Source organism: Barbatula barbatula (genome assembly GCF_947034865.1).
Source record: "Barbatula barbatula genome assembly, chromosome: 13".
NCBI lineage: Eukaryota > Metazoa > Chordata > Actinopteri > Cypriniformes > Nemacheilidae > Barbatula > Barbatula barbatula.
Genome location: NC_136776.1, coordinates 17,414,648 through 17,434,290, shown reverse-complemented (window position 1 = coordinate 17,434,290; position 19,643 = coordinate 17,414,648). Strand labels below are relative to the sequence as shown.

At 36.3% G+C, this 19,643-nt stretch overlaps 1 protein-coding gene across 3 annotated transcripts; it reads left to right on the top strand.

Moving 5' to 3' along the window:
* Positions 1 to 10,170: 10,170 nt before the first annotated feature.
* Positions 10,171 to 18,576, top strand: mier2 (mesoderm induction early response 1, family member 2). 3 transcript variants are annotated; one of them, XM_079472233.1, is made up of 13 exons: positions 10,171 to 10,226; positions 11,660 to 11,832; positions 12,111 to 12,221; positions 12,330 to 12,447; positions 13,155 to 13,225; positions 13,405 to 13,477; positions 13,569 to 13,720; positions 14,065 to 14,146; positions 14,256 to 14,350; positions 14,712 to 14,842; positions 15,936 to 16,060; positions 16,291 to 16,397; positions 16,533 to 18,576. In XM_079472233.1, the coding sequence occupies exons 2-12, from the start codon at positions 11,668 to 11,670 to the stop codon at positions 16,368 to 16,370; spliced, it is 1,203 nt and encodes a 400-aa protein (XP_079328359.1). In that variant the 5' UTR covers positions 10,171 to 10,226; positions 11,660 to 11,667; the 3' UTR covers positions 16,371 to 16,397; positions 16,533 to 18,576. The 3 variants fall into 3 exon arrangements, with proteins under 3 accessions (XP_079328359.1, XP_079328360.1, XP_079328361.1); XM_079472234.1 differs by lacking the exon at positions 10,171 to 10,226 and adding an exon at positions 10,241 to 10,379; XM_079472235.1 differs by lacking the exon at positions 10,171 to 10,226 and adding an exon at positions 10,256 to 10,530.
* Positions 18,577 to 19,643: the final 1,067 nt, after the last annotated feature.

The following is a 19,643-nucleotide window of genomic DNA, read 5'->3' as shown; positions in this document are numbered from 1 at the left end:
TGAGTTGCATTGATTTTATGTCCATAAAATAGAAGTCAATGGGGACCAACGTTTTTTTTGTTACTTTTGTGTTTTGCAGAAGAAAGAAAATCATACCAGTTAAGAATGGCAACAGAATTTTCATTTTGAAGGTGAACTATTCCTTTAAAAGACGATAAATCTTACAACAGAGGGACGGCTTCTTTCAACTTCTCAAACCTTTATAGATTTTCATGTGTAACTATCACACGTGTTATACATGCTACTTTAATCTATAGATAGCCCATAACTTGTTTCTGATTGATTGTGAGTTTTATGTTCATTCAGGAAAGTGTGTTATTATGTGTCTAAACAATCACATTGCAGAAATCAAAAAGAGCGAAAAAGGACGTTCTAAAATGAGTTATTCACCAGCTGTATTAAGTTTTCCAACTTACTCCACTACATCCTTCCCGAGAAGCGTGTCTTCCATCACAAGTATAAACAATACTATTTAACCAACCATGAAATTCCCCTCAGGTTGTGATCTGTGACATGTTTGAGCTCCGTGAAGACATCGCCTCACGCTGCATTCCCTCATCTGTAACATTTCAAGCCATATCAAGATAATGAAGTTTTGGGCTGTGCCGTTACCCACTTAGAATCAGCCTACACATCCCACAACCACAACAAAAGATTTCATGAAGCTCATCTTGGATCAGCTTTGAGCTCTCTGAGGAGCATGTGTACGGCACATTTTCTACCTACTGCCCGTGTCGGCACCTTCACCACCTGTGTTTAAAAATGTCTGTATCCACGTTACGTCTGAGGATGTTGTTTATAACATGTGGGTTTGTGTCTTCCATGTGTCTTCCATGTCTTTCAATGGGTAGACGGAGTAGGGAGTGCTTAGGTTGACCTGCGGTGAGGTGAATGTGTGGAGGTTTGTTTGTGAAGATGCCGGAAGGTCATGTGGTACTTGGAGGGTTTCTTACGGGAATGTGGTGTGAAAATAAACTTACGATGTATCCGCACGTGGGGATGAAACAAGACTGAGAAAGCAATGAACTGACATGGAATTATCTCTTTGATGAGCTCATCTTTTCCTTTGCGTTCTCCCTAGCAATTGGGAGGACGCAAAATTTGGTCACCATATGATTTTCTTATGTTATATGTCATATAAGCGAATACATTTATGTTGGGACAACATACATGAGTTGTGCTGTGTTAACATAAATGATTGGGCAGAGGACTCTTATTTCCCAGCATGCTTTACGTATAACTGCATTTTGAGAGTTATTCTCTTAAATAAGTTTTATTTTATGCATTTTTCAGTAAAATTTGAAAAACACTTGTTAATGTTTACTCTTCATTTATCTTTAAGGTTATGAAGAGTTTGTTATTTTTTTGAGTTTTGTGGTTACCATTGTTCAGAAAAGACTACTAAAAACGTTAAGTTCATACAACAAGATTATAAAGAATAGTTTTAAACAATTAGATTTTGTTGGAGAAATGTTATTCAATTTCGTGGAAAGGTTTTCCTTGATTTAATTTAATTTAATTCGTTCAATAACTTTTTTTTGTGTACCATAGTAGGAACGATTACTATGGTAGTCAGCTTTCCTACATTCTTCAAAATACCTTCTTTTTTTATTCAACAGAAAAAATAAATGTATTCACATTTGGAGCAACTTATGGGCGAGCAGTGAAGACAGAATTTAAATTTGCCCCATTAAGTTTACTACAGTAACAAATACAAATGTACTAGTGCATAGTGCAAGTGTACTATTTTAATACTACTTCGGACTAAACTGGCCTGCATTATTATTTATAAAAGTACACTTTTAAATATACTTCAAAGCGTGAGAGTAGTAAACTGGTTTCTCGAATAAGAATTATGAATTTAAGTGTATTTAACACAGATTTGAAGTGAATTTCTGTTATCACTGTAAACAAACCTTCAGTTTTATTTATGTTCTAGACAGTATTAAAATGATTTGAAAAAAGTATGTGATGGGTCACTTAACCAAAATGGTAAACAAACAACAACAAGCCAAGTATACAACATCATTATACTTTCATAGAGTATACGTCCATCAAAAGAGTACAAGTATAGGCCAAATATATTTGATTGACATTTTAAGTATAATGTAAAGCACGTATGGGTAGCTTTCAAGTACTTTCTTGTTTTTAGTTTAACAGAAGTATATTAGTAGCACAATTAAATACATTTATTTTTTGTAGGGCAGTCAGCTGTTGACAAACTAAAGGTATACAACTTTAAAAATAATGTAGATGGGTAAAATAAGTGATTTGGTCTTGGAAAAATTACTGAGAAACATTTGAGTTTGAGCATATTTGATTTAGATTGAAGACGTAATAGCAGTTCAGAGTTGAGATCACTTTTGAAGATCTAGAAGAAACTAATGAGATAACTTGGGGTCTTTTTCTCTGAAAAATAAATCTCAGAAGCAGAAGACGTCAGCAAATATCCATTTGCATTTTATCTGATATTTTGTTGCCATGGGAATCCACAGTAACCAATACCAACACGTTTTTACACTAGACTAGTTTCCTGTAAACCCACTTTGTTTCACTCTGTGAAACTCAAAAGCAGAGTTCCAAAGTATTTTTAGCCGTTGGTCGGCACACCCATAAATGGTTAATGTTGAGGTGCCTCCTGGGATTGAGTTTTATCAGCAATAAAGTGCCTCATATCAAACATGTTCTCGCAAGAGAGTTGTTGATTCTCACGGCATCCATTCCACATAAGCCCTGAAGAATTGTTTTCTATGGACTGGAACCAAAAGATTAAGAACAGAGCCCTTGGAGGAGGCTGACGGTCACAACTTTTTTGGAAGGTTCTGCTTTCCTTAATTCGGAAAGTGTGACGAAATATTAATAAATTTTGATGGCTTACATTTTGTCCCAGGATGACCTTCTAATATTTTGTTTAGGATAGTCGATGAAGTCAACTAGACACGCATCAGACGTTTGGACACACCTACATATTCCGTATTATTATTAATGGAATTAAAGGGAGTGGGAAGAGACCAAAAATGTTATACAAAAGGTTTCTAAGATCATGAGAAATATAAATTCATTGAAGTGCGTCCAAACATTTGACCAGTGATGAAAATAAAATAAAACCGATCAAATACTTGCTAGTGTTAAAGGTTATGTTTACATTGGAAAACACTTGAATATTTTGCTTCACACTGACTACAGTTTGTTTCAAGATGTTGCTTTTCAGTTGGCCCTCTGTGTAAAACCTTCACAGCTGAACTTGACCGTTGAACGATTCCACAACACTTCGAGTAAATCAACAATGTTGCATAGTGAACAAACTCTGGCTGATCCTACACAAGTGAGGAATTGTGTCAGATGTCTATGGCACTTGTGTACACCTAAGTCTTGTAGGAGAGCGTGAAAGCCCCGTGTGTCTGGCCGATTTAATGACACCACTCATTGCCCAAATTACCCTCAACTCGCTGCGTACGTTTGGAAAAATAACACTTAAAGTCCTGCAACACTGAATCTCTTGTGTCACATCAAGAGGCAAATTAACATTACAAGGCTAAACCTATCAACAGATTTGGTTATGTGTAGCTTTCTCAGTAAACGTATTTTTATGTCGGATCACTGTTCATGGGAATGTGAGACAACTTAAATGAGCGAACAAAATGCAACAAGAGGGAGGGGCTCGTAAACAGAGAGGCTGCTGGGTAAGATTGTCAACTTTAATAGCTTCTTACGGGAAACGCTCGTTCATATTACTACCTCTGGGTTTGTTAAAACACCCTCCGGACAGACTACAATGAAGTGAGAAACAAACTATATAAAAAAACTGCAATAAATGCCATGCTGATTTACCACTTTACCACCAAATGTGTTTATGATGGTCATATTTAATTGTGACATGAGGATATATATATTTTTTATTTAACCAGGAAAGCCTCTCTGAGATTACAAATCCCTTTCCCAGGAAAGTAGTATTGTGTTGTAAAACTTCTTTCATTTGTTTTTTAAGGAAACGTGCGCTTGCGAAACTCGCTATACTAGATGATAGCGTGTTGTGGTTGGTTGTAGGACTGTCACGGTATTGAATTTTAAAGACACGGTTACATGGCAAAAATAATTCTCGCAATATCTTTATTATCACGGTTGAAATGTCTTTTTGGAAAAATAAAAAGGCTAACAGTTAAATTAATCTTCAACTTGGTTCAATTTGTATTCATGACCAATAAATCACACTTAAAATTCTAGCGTATGGGGAAAGACAGAAAGTTTATATTTAATCTGTTAATAATTCACAATTAAAACAATTGCAATATTGATTAAATTGACATGCATTCTTCAAAAGTATCTTGCTAGAATACCGTTTTTGCTTGCAAGTTTGTTTGCATTAAAATATGCAACGTAACCACTTTTCCATTTTCCATTCCAGTGCCTTTCTGACCATATCTTCGAACGAACCTTCACCGATTGACTCTCCCTGATAATCCTGTTTTTGTAAGAGCTTAGACCCTTGTGTTGCCGTTGTGAAAAGAAACCCATGCTCAGTGAAATATACACAGGCAGATGGGATCTGATCCTGAAACACGGTAACTTCCGTTACAGGAAGAGTATCAGCCTAGCTGAGCCCTGCGGTGCTCTGAACTCGCACATCCGAATGGAGGTTTAAATCCCTGTTAATCTAGATTGGAAGGTTTTACAAGGTTTTATGAGGTTTACGCTGGGAACACACTGAGGCTATCGGGCCATCAGTGCTGGGCTTGTCTGTGGCCCTCGCGCTGGTATAAACATCCTGTTTATACTGGGAGAGGAAAAAACGAGAATGTTACATTTTACTTTTTTCTTCACAATGGGAACCTTTGCAAAAGAAAGCACAAATTAACTTTATCATTAACTCACTTCATACCAAACCTGTATGATTTATTTCCTCCGCAGAACACAAAAGAAGATATTTAGAAGAATGTTGATAACCATAGAACATTGATCTCCGTGGACTTCCATTATATGAACACAAAACCAGCGAGACATTTCTCAAAATATCTTCTTTTGTGTTCCACAGAAGAAATCACATAAAGGTTTGTGTAGGAAGGGTGAGTAAATGATGACAGAATTTGTATTTTTGCCTGAACTATCTCTTTAAATATCTATTTTTTTCTAGGCATCAATTGGATAAATGTCATTCTCTGTTACGTATTTCTTCTAAAAACGTTACCTCAAATGTTTCTCCTGTGGTTGTTTTAGAAGACATCTCAACCAGAGATTTTAATCTCAAATAAAGAAATTTGCCCCAGATTTGCCCTGCAACATCTTATACCTACAGTATGCCAGCAATTCTTTTAATTTTCTTATTTCTCCTTAGTAGAAACTTTTAAGATATTGTTGGATGACAATGACAATCACATGAGAAATATGTCATGTCTGGACACAAGTTTTGAATCAGATGCTTAGACTTGCACTTGTGACATTCATATATTAGACCACAGAAAACATAGACCACAAATGTTGCGTAGTTCCTCTGCTGTCATGAAATGGCTTACATGTACGTACATTTTTTTATTATTTCCCTAAATGGTCAACCGAGAGGAAGTCATCGTGTGTCTTTATCTGCCTAAACCTGTGACCTGTGAGTCGTAGATTGACTTGTGCAGGTTGAAAGAGATTCTTGTTTTTGTATTTAGTTATATTTTTCTGGGATTTCTGTGCCTTTATTGCAACAGGACAGTAGAAAGGTAGAAAGGTGGGATGAAGGCATTGGGTGGAGATGGGGAAGCAGAATTGGCAAAAAACTCGGGTCACCATGAGAGCACTGAAGCTATGTCAGCATGTTAACAACGGGGCTATTGGCCCCAACCTTGTTCCTGTTTTCAATGGTATAATTTAAAGTCTTTATGTATGAGTCACAATTGGTTCCTTGTGATGTAAGTGGTCTACATACCTGCTCAGTATATTTCAGCACAATGACAGGAAATAGGCTGTTGGGGACTATTGGTCAATGGACAGTCGGGGCATCGGAACTAATTGAAATCTGGGATAGAGGGGCACATTTAGGCACTTAGGTGGTGCTTGGCTGTGGGGCAAATCTTTTAAGATCAAAGTCTGATAGTGGTGGGTTACTAAGAAAACAAATAGTATTTAGCTAGTCATGTGATCTCAACATGGCAGTTACCATGAGTTTAAGAGCACCATTGTTATTAAGAATAAAGCCACTTTTTCAGACTATAGTGATATGATCTGAATGTTCATGCTTTATGAGTTGTAATAAATGTATTACATTATTTTTGTAGATGTGAAGCCTTTTCTATGTGAAAAAATAAGAATTGTAAGATCACATGCTTTTTTGTGATATTTCCCTCTTCTGGCAGTGTGTTAGTGTCACAAATGACAAGCAAAATCCTTGCATTTATCATCTTTGCATCAAAAAAATGCAAATTTGATGATTTATTCACCCTCATGTCATTTCAAACCTGTAGACTTTCTTTCTTCTGCAGAACACAAAAGATGATGTTTTGAAGTATGTCGGTAAACAAAAACATTGGTCCCCATTGACTTCCATTGTATGGACACAAAACCACTGAGATATTTCTCAAAATGTCTTCTTTTGTGTGCCACAGATGAAAGAGTCATATACACATTTGGAATGACACAAGGGCAGATAAAATATGACAGAATTCTTATTTTTGGCTGAACAGTCCCCTTCTAAAACAAACTGTATGACAGCAATTACGTTAAACCTCTGATAATATTAAAATAAAAACATTTTTAATATTGCACAGATATTTTACCCACTAATAATAAAGGAATTTATGTGATAAGGAAGCTGATGTAACATTTTCAATCATTCTGTAATGTATTTAGCTTATCTATATAGTAACAAATGTCTTAAAGATGCATGCTTTCACTGCTATATTTAATCTGCCAGAGAACAGGAAAAAGTATTTATGTTTTTAGAGGCCCGGCTCGTTCATTTAAACCTTCAACGCTTCAAATGTTTGTTTTTCCATGCAGTTCACCAAAAGTATACTCAACATCCTGAACCCAGTGGTAAAATATCTAAACCAAAATATGTCAAAATATTTGTAGGATTACATACTTATGTTTAATATAATTCCTTTCATGTGAAACACAGTTTAAGATGAAAAAAATTATTTCCAACATAGCAACAGTAACAAATGGTTCACATGAAACTGTGGTCTCAACAGCATGGAGATGATGTTTTTGGCCTCTCCGCATTCATTCAACAAAGTAAATGTGTCTTTTTTTGGTCATGCAGAATGTTTTCGATAAAATCGTTTGTGAGGTGCTTTTTTTTAACATTCCATGATATCAGTGGAAAAGGACGCATTAATATTGTGAGATAATTCTGACTTTGGCAAATCTGGCCCATTACAAGCTAATTAGTAATGATAACATATAATGCTTTAATAAATCACATACGTTTCAGGTGTTGTCAAAGCCAACCCACGTACATTAAAACAGAGAAAAGTGAACTGGACATGTTTTTCAGTTTGTACTTTATATTTAGTGATTACTGGATGCATATATATATATATATATATATATATATATATATATATATATATATATATATATATATATATATATATATATATATATATATATATAAATGTGTATTTGTGGAACTGTTTGTAGTTAATGTTGATAGATTACTGGATTTAAAAAAGTATTTGCATGTATTTGAATGAGAATACATTATGTGGCTCAAAAAGTTAAACAGATCAAATTGAAACATAAGTTTTGTGCTGTAAAGGTTTTGAGCCTATAGTGCCCTCTGGTGGCTATCGAATCTCACCACAGAACATCATGGTAAGAAGAAAATATTTGTTGTCTTTAAAAAGTTGCAGCACTCTACTTCACATGTATTACAATTGATGTAAAATATCTAGTAGAATCTCGATTTTTATTTTATTTGAAATATACATTTGTTTTTGTATTTTATTTACATTTGTTGAGTTAAATGCTTTAGCGTTTTCCTCACTGTTTCAGTGTCCACCTGAAGAAAGTCGGTGGAAAAATTGAGTTTTGTACAGTAGCTACTACTAAGGCTACACCAACCAAACTGTTTTATTTCTGCTGCATAGCATTAATGAGAAGCATGTAAATAAACAATTTAATCTTTAACAAATGCTTTATGAAAATCACCTGATATTTGAGTCAGCAGCAAATACAGAGCAACTGGTGAAACATCTGTCTTTCATGTTCATATTTTGTAGCCTTGTTTTTATGTACTGTCTTTCTATATCCTTTGTTCTAGTCTAAGGTACAACCCTTTTATGTGTGTTGACGGAGCTTAGATTGCTTTGAAGAAAGATGCACAGTACAAATACAATTTGTAAAAATATAGGCCTTTAGTCTATAGTATTTTAAGTTCTATACAATAGCATCAGTCTCAATATGTGTATTTCATAATCATTGAAATAAAATAGCGGCTGTTCTGTATCATTTTAAACACTAAAAAAACTAATACTAAACTGAAACGTTGTTCATGTTCAAAGCTCTGTGTTTTAACTGGAATGCAGTAAAGATCATAAAACACTTTTACATTGAATATTGTGTAAGCTTATCTAATGTTTATCTATGTCACTTTCGTGTTTACAAGCAATATTATTTATAGTGCTACCACAGCACTATAAATCATAAACAATATTTTGTGCTTAAAATCAATCGATATGCAAAGAGATGCTACTGGGGTGTAGCTTTGTCCTTGGTGCTTTTTGGTTAAGGGATACATCATTTCATGCAAAAAAGTTTTCAAGACCATTTATTTCAAGAGTCTTAAAAGCACACGTCGCCTTTACACATATATATTGCATACACTATACATTTCAAAAGACCACCGATAAAATGCCATGAGATTGATTCTTCATCATTTTTTTTACTTTGTAAACAAAATATAATAGATTGAAGACGTTGTTTTTTAAGAGATAGAAATAAAAGCATGCTCACATAATATAGTAAAAATAGCAAGTCTATGTAGTAGAACTTTTTGGACATTTAAGTTTTGCATTCCACTCTTTGATGATAGGTCATCTCTCACCATATGTACAGGTACATATTAACATCTATGCTGCGTATCAAAGCAAACTTGATTCAAAAACTATTTTAACAGTTCCGCCCCCTCAGGGAAGACCTCTGTGGCCGTTCCAGCAGACTCTCATTGCCAGCACTGCTCAGACCACATCCTCTGACAAACTGATGCACAGGTGCTTGCACTTTACATAAGAATTCATTGCCGATCTGAAACCAGTTATCTAGTTTCTGTTAGTCACTGTAGGATTTGGTTTCGTGCAGGGAAACAGCATACAGTACATCATAGGAAAACACACACACTGAGACACATGATGACTTTATTTGTGAGCGACACGCTCGCCACGCCCCCTTCATCCAGCCAATCAATCTCTATATCTGATTAGTGGATCACACAGCGTCTACGTAAATGTCCTCTGATGTGAAACAACACTGCGTCTGTCGGCGTTACTTTTATGGAATTCGTGGCTTTAATAGATATCTCGTGTCTTTTACCTGACAAAAACGTTTAACGTTTCTTTTGTGTATATGAGTATGTTCAAATGCTGTCTTTGATGTTGGTTGCCAAATCTTTTGATAACATAAATAGTTCGATGTGTTGTTGTGCCTTCATCGTGCGTGAGAATAACATCTGCTAATGTAAAAATGTATTTGTCAAATGTATTGTGTTGATAAAATGTCTGTATCAGATCTTTATCTGTTTGGTGTTACTTGTTCACATTGTGTTTTAAGAAAACATAAAAACTAAGAATTATGCAAACTTTATTTATAACGTTAGGCCTATCATATATCACATAAAATATGTTTTAAAGTTGCCTAATAGCAACATCTGGATACTTTACCATCCACATCACAAGCATTAAAGTGCGTTTAAATATCCAATGGTAAGTATGCACATCCTACGTTCAATACAGATAAAATAATAAACAACAACGATTCAATAAAGTAAATAAAATAAGGAATAAACAATATCCTATACACTTTGGTTTAGATGACGGCAGAAAAATACTTTATATAGTTCACCCTCAAACGACAAACTCCAGTTAAAATGAACTTTTCTTCAAGTGCAACTAAAGTAACAAGCACGAACTATATTATATGAATATTGACTATTATCAAAGTTAGTTAGAATAGCTTCAATAGGAGTTTGCATCGTCCTACACAACATCCGGGCATTCCGCCGCTTGCGCAGAATCGGAATGGCGGAGGTAAGTATGCTGCTGGGTTCGGGGGCAGAACAACATAACGATTAAAAGATCCGAGCGCTCCGCCACGCGCTTCAACCGCGAGTCGCGTACGACCGGACGCGTTAGGACCCCGGCCGTCTGATCGACCGAGCCTAAAACCGACAGAGTTCCGCGGTCGGTAATAAATAGGAAGTTAAGATCGCTGCACTCCTCAGCGTTTCGCCTCGCTCTTTCTGTCTCCAAACGAGCGTTTAATTCGCCATATCGTGCGCCACGCGAAACAATAGCGCACCGGCGTGAACCGTGGTGCTGAAGTGCGTCCCAGGTGCGTGCCGACGCCTCGAAAGTTTCAGAAGTGACCGGGGACACATGCCCTGAGATACTGTCACAGCCTCTTGGACTTCCCTAAAACGGTTTCCTTCTCGCACCGGCTCAGGCTCGCTGCACATTCGTTCAGCACCGACTCACAGGAAAGCGCCCGGTGCCGAGTTACTGCCGCTTTATTCAGTCGCAAACTTCACCAAAGCTCCGCGCACACGCGTTAAAAGAGTTGTGAAGAAGTTACAAAGTAACGTCTTACTTGTTTGTGGCGTCCAAATACACTTCGCTGACTTTTAGACAAGGTCAAGAAACGTTTTATGTGATGAACGAGGCACGTTATGCTTAAATCGTGTCATAAAGTAATTTTTCCAAAGGAGGCTTGTTGTTTAAGTGTTATCAGATTGTTTTATAGTGTGCTATAAGTTCAGGAAATATTAGTTTATCCCGTTTTATGGTTTGCTATGATAATTGTAGTTTGCGTTCAAATACTAGTTGCTGGAGATGTTGTTTGAACATGAAACCTGGGCAACTTGCAAATGTATAGGCAAATGTCATGTTCTTCTTTACAAAGTTTACCACCGTCTCCGCGTGTATAGTCACTTTTTGAGTTGTTTTTACTATAATAATATCAGTGAATAATAATGCAGCCTATAAAGATGTTACTGGATTTTTACTTTTACAGTTTATTGTCTGGTAAATCTCAGTATACTACGTCTTATAAAGGTTTACCGTGGTTATCATAGTATCAACCTAAATACTAGTTATAGAGTAAATCGTCATGAAAAAAGTCCGAGTTTTTATGAGGATATGTTTCAAAAGAGAGGCTTGTCATATAAGTAGGATGTACTGTATATAAATGCTGGATCATGTTGTATTGTAATGATATAGTACTTTACATAGTTGTATAGTAATTTCTAGTCGTTTGTTTTGATTTTAAACTACAAACAATTACTGAAGTAATGTTGGTAATCTGGCAGGACCTGTAGTTAATAAGGGTTCAAATGCATTAGATATAGGCCTTAACCTTTTTATTATAAACATGTCATTTAATCTATGAATTATTTAAAAAGCAGTTGCTGTTAGATTTCATTCAAACGTATCCAACAACAGTGCATTGTTTTATTGTACCAAAGCTGTGCGAATGGGCTCCAAGGACCAACTGCGCAGTCGTGTAGACATCTTCCACCAGGCCAATGTGGGGCCGCTGGAGGCTGTTTCCTGGGCATCCACGTTCCTAGAGGAACAGGACAGGAGCCTGGTGGTCCAGCGGAGGCAGCCGGCAAAGATGACAACCCAATCCCACACAGTGAGTGCAGACGTTTGTTACTTGCCTTCATGTAGTTTTACAATTTTGCCAAACAACTTTCCACAAAATTTGAATCATGTATCACCATTTTTGTTTGAAGCTTAATACCCCATTTTTTTGTCTGTAAGACTATAATTAAAACTGTTTGATTATTGTAGATGAAACACGTTAAGGGTGCATGAATGATGGCGAAAATGTGACATTTTCTCTTGGTTAATATTGGGATCAGTGTGAAATGATGTGTTTGTGTGTGGTTTGATTTGATCACCTGTTTACAGGGTGGGGATATGCCTCTTGAACAACTGCTGGCACTTTATGGGTACAACCTGTCTGATCATGTCCTGAAACAACAACAGGCTACCAGTCTTACTGAAATAACACTGGACAAGGTGACTGTCGCATTATTTATGAAAATACTACAAGATTTAAAATATATATATTAATAAACATATTCCGACTGATTCATGACTGATACTTTTTTTGATACTTCTATTTAGGTTCAGAAGGATCTACTCTCAAGAGGGAAGGATGTGGATAAAAAACATCCCTTGTCTGATGACTGCATGCTCTCTGTCACTTCACATAATTCTGACCTCTTACATCATCACCTGAGAGGTATGACATCACGCACGATTACTGTCTGTTAACTCAAAATAAATATAGTTTAAAGGTATTTGATGATTGTTCTTAAGTTTTTGTTTTATTTTTTCTTCAAAATAACAGGATGACCTTATCAAGCTGATTCAAAAATCAAATATGTATTTACATTTAGTCAATTAGCAGACACCTTTATTCAATGCGACTTCAGGGAGCAAAAAGCGATATGTCATACAGGAGCAATAATACAATAGGTGCTAATAAAAAGTTACTAGTTTCAACAAAAGCTAGACCACTACCTGTTGAGAGAAAGAGAGAGGGATAGTGTACATTCATTTTTATTTTTGTTGCCTTTCCAGTATTCCCAGAAGAGGTGTGTTTTAAATCGTTTTTTGAAGGTTGTTAGAGATGTGGTTGACTGGACCGAGTTAGGAAGAATGTTCCACCAGGAAAGAGTTGTGAAGGAGAATGAGCGGGAAAGAGATTTACTGGCCTTAAGAGAAGCTATTACAAGGTGCCGTTGGTTTGCTGAACGCAGGGTTCTTGATGGGGTGTAGGAGGGTGTGAAAGTATGCCGGTGCAGATCCAGTGATAGTCCTGTAGGCAAGCATCAGTGACTTTAATCTGAAATGGGCTTCAACCGGTAGCCAGTGGAGAGAGATGAAAAGGGGTGTTTTTAGGGATTTCTTGTTCCATTCTTATTAAAAAGGCTTTGTCTTTCTCAGGTGATGACAAAGACACTTCAGTCAGCTCCTCAGAAGACGACTCCGAAAGCAACTCAAGCGATGGCCGCAAGGTACGAAATGCTTGTACACTGAAACATAAAAAACTATTTACATTTTTATGTTTGTACACGTCTGTAAATTGAGAAAAATGATTCTCAATGTAATTTATACTGTAGCTGACAGTGTAATGAATTGCTTGTATATTATCAGCAATAATAACAATGCTTTTGTGTCATGTTTGGGCTATCAGGACATTATGGTGGGCTCCCAGTATCAAGCTGTAATTCCTTCTCTCTGTTCCTCAAATAATTATAATGAAAGAGGTAGGTCAGTGTTTCCCCCACCGGTACTTCAATGTGACCTGTTATCCTGTTGAGACTCGAACCTGTTTACTATTTACTTTTACTATATCAGCCTATGAGTACGAGGACCAGTTGTTGTGGACCCCAGATGTGCTGTCCAATCAGACTGTGAAGGACTTCTTGCTTGAAGTCCAGAGAAGAGGGGGTGACAATGGAGCTACAAACACACTGACCACAGGGGACACAGTCAAAGATAATGAGCAGGTTAGGTTGAATCGCACACATTTTAAAAATTGTGTTTTACACTCGCCTGTTTACTCAAGTTGAAAATTGCTCCGCAGAAGATTTTGTGCCAATTGTATGAGAATTTGTGTATAATGTGTTTGTGTATAGAGAACTTGGAAAAAGGTCATGATGTAAGAACACTATTTATATGCCCTTAATCAAAAGAGCAAAACGTTGACAGTGATCATATAAACTAAATATTACATTCCCTTGCTTTCGCTAAAGCACACATGGGTGCTCTTTGTAATAAAATGTTTTGTAAATTATGCAGTGGCATTTCTGTCATTTATTAAATGTATTTATTAATTTCTTCTCTTTGAAAGGCTCTTTATGAACTGGTGAAATGTAATTTCAATGCAGAAGAGGCACTTAGAAGATTTCGATTTAATGTCAAGGTTTTTAGTGGTAAGGAATTTTCAAACGCTTTCATTTCTAATTTGGAAGCTTGTACAAAAATATTTGTCCCCTGCATTGTTTGAATGGTTGAATGATTTAATTGTCAAAAACATTTTAGAAGAACTGTGTGGCTGGAGTGCGGATGAGTGTCGTAACTTTGAGTATGGCTACCGTGCCCATGGGAAGAACTTTCACCTCATACAAGCCAACAAGGTGAGTGACCGTTCTGAATCAGGAACAGGTTTTCTCATACACTCTTTAAAAAAGGTGCTACAAAGGTTCTTCACAGCGATGCCATCAAAGAACTGCTTTTGGTTCCCAAATAACCATTTACTCAAAGGTTAGGAGCAATTTCTTTCTTTATAATCTAAAGAACCTTTTTCCACTGTAAAGAACCTGTGTAGCAGAAATTTTCTTAGGATGTTAAAGATCATTTTTGGAACCATTCAGCCAACATTTTTTATTTCATGGTCATTTTTAAGAGTGTACTGTACAGCATTTTTATTAGGATGTGATCTTGATTCTTTTGGCAAAGACATGTGACTCTTGGTATCTCTTATGTGACCTTTCTCAGGTCCGCACGCGCTCAGTAGGTGAATGTGTAGAGTACTACTACACGTGGAAGAAATCAGAACGACATGAGTATTTCACACAGCAGGCCACCAGGCTGGGTCGGAAAAAGTGCAATATGCCATCTGGGAACATGTGAGTAAACTTTTTTACTGTGGAGTCAATAGAAAATAAAGTAGTAGTTATAAAGTAGAGTGTATAGAAGATTTTGTTTTATTTGAATAAACATTTGCACTCTGAATTTGCTAAAGATCTTAATGGAAATTTCAGAGGTGGTGGCATTGATAAATTTAGAGATAATCTTAATAGAGAACGAAACAAAATCATTGACCTAGATATGGTCTTATTCAGCATAGTCCGAAACTGCCTTTTCAGAAGTAGGCTGTCTATTTCAGTCATTGGAGTTTTTTTAGCTTGTTGTCATTATTTAAGATACTTTAACCATTGTAATTAAAGTGAATGATATTAAGTATTATGTTGTCTAGTAATTGAAAATAAATCATGAAGTAACTGAAATTATAGTGATCCAAGAATTAAGCCTTGTTGGACGCCATTGATTATAGTATCATGTCTCTATACTCTTAGTGTTAATATTAACACACTGTTTGTGTTTTCCAATTTAACACATTATAAGTTGATTTTGTGTCAAGTAAATGAAAGGGACAACACAAATTGTGTTAAAAGTAACACAAAATGTGTTGTCCCATAAAAAAACACAAAGATGTGTTTAGTTAAGGACAACCCATTTGTGAATGTTTTTATCAACTGTTTTTAGAGTGTTAAAATGGCAACCTGATAGAATAAACAGATGAGGTACCTTATGACAGTGCATTACTGTTTATATAGAACAAGACAGCATTTGTTACCAGATCATTGCTTTAACACCTCATACAAGGGCATTGACTGTTTCTACAAGCAAAACACGTCTTTTACTGTATATCCCACCTATACATGTAACCATTATGTAAATGTACATCGAGGAAGTGGAAAAGAGAGTATTTTCATTTTCTCCGACCACAGTATGTTTTCAGAACTTTGCCAAGCCAAGAATTTACTGACTATTTCAGTGTTTCAGTGTTCAGTGTCACAGACCCCGTCATGCATATGGTTTGTGAAACTAGACAGAGCCAATTCTGAAATCACACAACTGTATATGGCTGGCTTCTGCATTTATTTTTGGGAGCCATTATGCCTGGATTGACCTAAATGTGTTATATGTGTGTCTTAGAGAGGATGCTGAGCCTGATGGAGATATTGGTGAGGTGGAAGGTGCCACTCAAGGTTTGCCAAGTAAATCTTCCGTTCAACTCCAACCTCCATCAACACCTGATGTCATGGAGCTGGATAAGCAAGGTGCTTTACTTCTTTTTGTCAAATGCTAGTTAGAACCACCTTTTTGTTTGTTGGGCTGCTTCATTTCTGTTCATTTGTACGTGTCCTACATAAATGCATGTTTTGTTTTGGTATGGATGGTCATTGAGTTATTGTTTGTATCACTGTTGTTTTCCATCTGCCAGCATTTTGCCCATTGTGTTTGTGTTCTTTTATGTTCCGTGCCTTTTTCATTTGGTCGCGTCATCCAGAGGAGAGCCTGAATTGCCAGGCACAGTTTCAGGGTCGCCCTCGGCGGAAACGCACGCCGCGCTTCCTCTTAAAGCCCTGAACTTTGTGCTCACTGACAGACACACAGGTAAAAACAGAAATATAGAAAGACATCCTTGGAAATTCTAAGATAAACATTTATTTTATTGAAGAGTTTGAGTTTCATGCTTCCAAAGAACCTTGATTTTGATGTTACGCATCTTTTACTTGTTTTTACTTGCAGGTTCTGAGCGAGACATCGGGGGGACAGAACTATATCCAGATTCTGGCTGTAGCCCGCAGGGGGAGCGGCTCTTTGGCCAATTTTTGCCTCCCCTGCAATTTTTCCAGACATCTGTCAAAGACCGTCACGGCACCGCCTCCCTGTCCACCCAACTTTATCTCCCCCCAGTTACCAGTAGCCACACCGAAGGATCTTCCCAGCCAATCTCAGGGCTCCCAGGAGCAGGTCTTTACCAGCTGCAACTGGGGTTTTTTTCTGAAGATTTTGTCTCTGCTTGCTAGAAGCATGTCGCTAGATCTCTGAATGACTTTTTCGTACCTGTTTCACCTTTTGGTAAGCCCTTCCATTTCCGTCCCAGACTTTGGGATAATAAAGTAGCTTCTTATGCCCACCATCTGCTCCAAACCTATCCAACTCCATTGTTCACTAACACAGTGACTCATCCTTTCACCAGTAAAACACATTCCACATACAAGCAAATAACTTTACAACAACAACGGAGAAGTAGTTTACCGGAAATAAAGAATGTTTTAAAGAACTTCAAGACGGTACAAACCATAACCTACAGTGGATTGAAGCACACTTTATTGGTTTGTGTTCTGGACTGGGTTTCATAAAGGTGGCAGATATGGGAACTGAGATCAATGTCCATATATATCTTCCATTGTCACTACTTTGTTGGATGTAATGGTGGTCTGAATTTGGAGCATGACACAGTGTTGTTCACATCTTTTTGGAAGATTATAGTGTTTGTAGGGGGTTGGTCATCTCTCAGACTACTACAAGCAATGAGAGTTTCTTTTAAATAAACTACCTAATACCAGTTTTTTGGATGGAAAATGGAAGCATTCACACAAATACAAGATGTTTACGGTGAACATGTCACTGCAGCTCATTTTCAATAACTCTCATAAATTGTTTCTTTCATTGCATGTAGTTCTTATAAACTGAAAAATGTGGCTAACTATACCTTTTTTTGTCATTTTAAAGTTGCTTCTTTTGGTCAAAGCACAAAACAAGAAACCAAAACAAAAGAATAGTTCGCCAAAAATTCCAATTGTCTCATCATGTATTCACCCTCATGTCATTCCAAACCTGTATGACTTCCTTTCTTCTGCAGAGCACATTAGAAGATATTTTGAAGAACGCTGGTAAGCAAACAAGTTGCTTACCCCCATTGACTAACATTGTAGGGACACAGAACCCCTTCAATAATCCTCTTTTGTGTTCCACAGAAGAAATCGATAAATACACGTTTAAATCCACATGGGGATGAATAAATTATGACAGAATCTTTTTTGGGTGATCTATGCCTTTAAGAAGATAATATCAACAAAATAACTGTTATGCTTTGTCCTGTTGTTTTCACAGTATTTTTGTGGGACTGTAGCTTTCCCATTGCAGGTCCTCTTTGTGCAATAAAAAAGTCAAGTTCCTCAGGGGGTCATCGTTTCCCTCTCGGTCTGGTCCGTCAGTATTTATGTACTAAGTGTTGAAGAGGGTTTATGAATGGTTTTTCATTATACGCTCCACACACACCTTGCCAACAATCCATATCGGTATGTGTTGCGACATTTATAAGTAAAAATACTCTACTGTGGCAGAGTCACTGCATTAAGTTTCTCAGGTTTTGCAGACAGTACGGAAACCTCTTGCTTGTTTTACCTTCTTTTCCACCACATTGATCAGAATCCTTCACCGCCAGAGAAACTGGCACAACATCCAGTGTAGTATCTCATTGACTTCAGGTGCCACCAACAGGACCTCTGTTATTCAGGAAGGAAAGTTTCACATGTCATTGTCTTTATTGCATTGCATACCCTCCATTTCATGTGTATTTGTTTCCTGTTGCTTTTAATAGTTTAGGACGGCTTTAATGTTTTAGTTTACACAAGGTTCAGAAGATACAAAAGGGAGACAAACACTGCCTTGCTTACGTGACTTTTTTTATTTTAGCAATTTATATATTACTGATCCTGTTATATTGAATTATTGTCCTTGTTATTATATTTTGTAAATAAAAAAAGATTAGCAAACAAACTTCAAACCCTTATGTTTATTTGATTTATATTAATTTATTGAAATGTTAATTTATTCAACCAAATGTAAATGTGATCAATATATGAATGTTGTCAATATATATATGAACTTGACTGTGTTTAAGTGGTTGCAGGTGGCACATTGTATTTATATTCCATTACTATAACATGCACTGCCACATTTTTCTACTAGTTGAAGCTTTAATTTTCAATTCATGTGATAATTTGGTAATTGACTACTATTTCTTTTTTTGAATGATGTTTTCCACAGTCAGTACTTTGTTGTTGTGTATTAGTTTTCTAAATTCCTGCCATTACATTTAGGCATTTCTTAGTCTTCTGTGTAATGGAGTTCAAGTGAAAAGAAATTGCATTCTGATTGGCCAATTACACATGGATCTTTAGTCAAAAAAAACGTTATTTTACTATTTATAATATTATTATATATTTTTACTGTTAATATATATTCTATATAAAAATATTATACTGCTATTTCCACATTCATTAAAAATAAATTAGTTTAAAAGCATTTGTATTAGTATTTCAAAAGCTATTCTTAAAACAAACTAACCCTTTGATTAAGAATTTTTGTATAAGAGATGTAATATTTATTTTTCTGAGTGACTTATTTCTGCCTGGCAGACAAATACATTGCTTCATTTTAAAGAGGAAAATCTAGGCACCAGAATATTTTAACATGGCCAACCATCTTGAACACCACAGCAACCCAAATGCCCTGGCAACTGTCCCCATGCACTAAGCTGTAGCAGCGTACAGTAAGCTGCAAAATGACAGCCAACTAAAAATCAGTAGGCTAAAAAAGTTAGTGAAGTTATATATGAAATTTTGCATAAGATATAAGAACGCTCCAATTCTTGTTGTTACACAGAAATAAAACCAGAAACTATTTCTAATCATTTAATTTTAAAATAACACGCAGGCTGACCATAAAAAATGAGCCCACGCTGCAGGAGAATATGGATGTGAGTAGACCTGCAGTGCATATATTAGCTTGTGGGTGTTGACTCACAGGGTGTGAGGATTAATGTGAACTATTCTGTGACTGTGAGGT

What these genes read in the sequence shown, in the direction of transcription:
- mier2 (XM_079472233.1), top strand. Translation starts at nt 11,668, where the DNA reads ATGGGCTCCAAGGACCAACTGCGCAGTCGTGTAGACATCTTCCACCAG. An exon ending in CTTACATCATCACCTGAGAG is followed by an intron (nt 12,448 to 13,154) that starts GTATGACATCAC and finishes TGTCTTTCTCAG; the next exon opens with GTGATGACAAAGACACTTCA. An exon ending in AATATGCCATCTGGGAACAT is followed by an intron (nt 14,843 to 15,935) that starts GTGAGTAAACTT and finishes TGTGTGTCTTAG; the next exon opens with AGAGGATGCTGAGCCTGATG.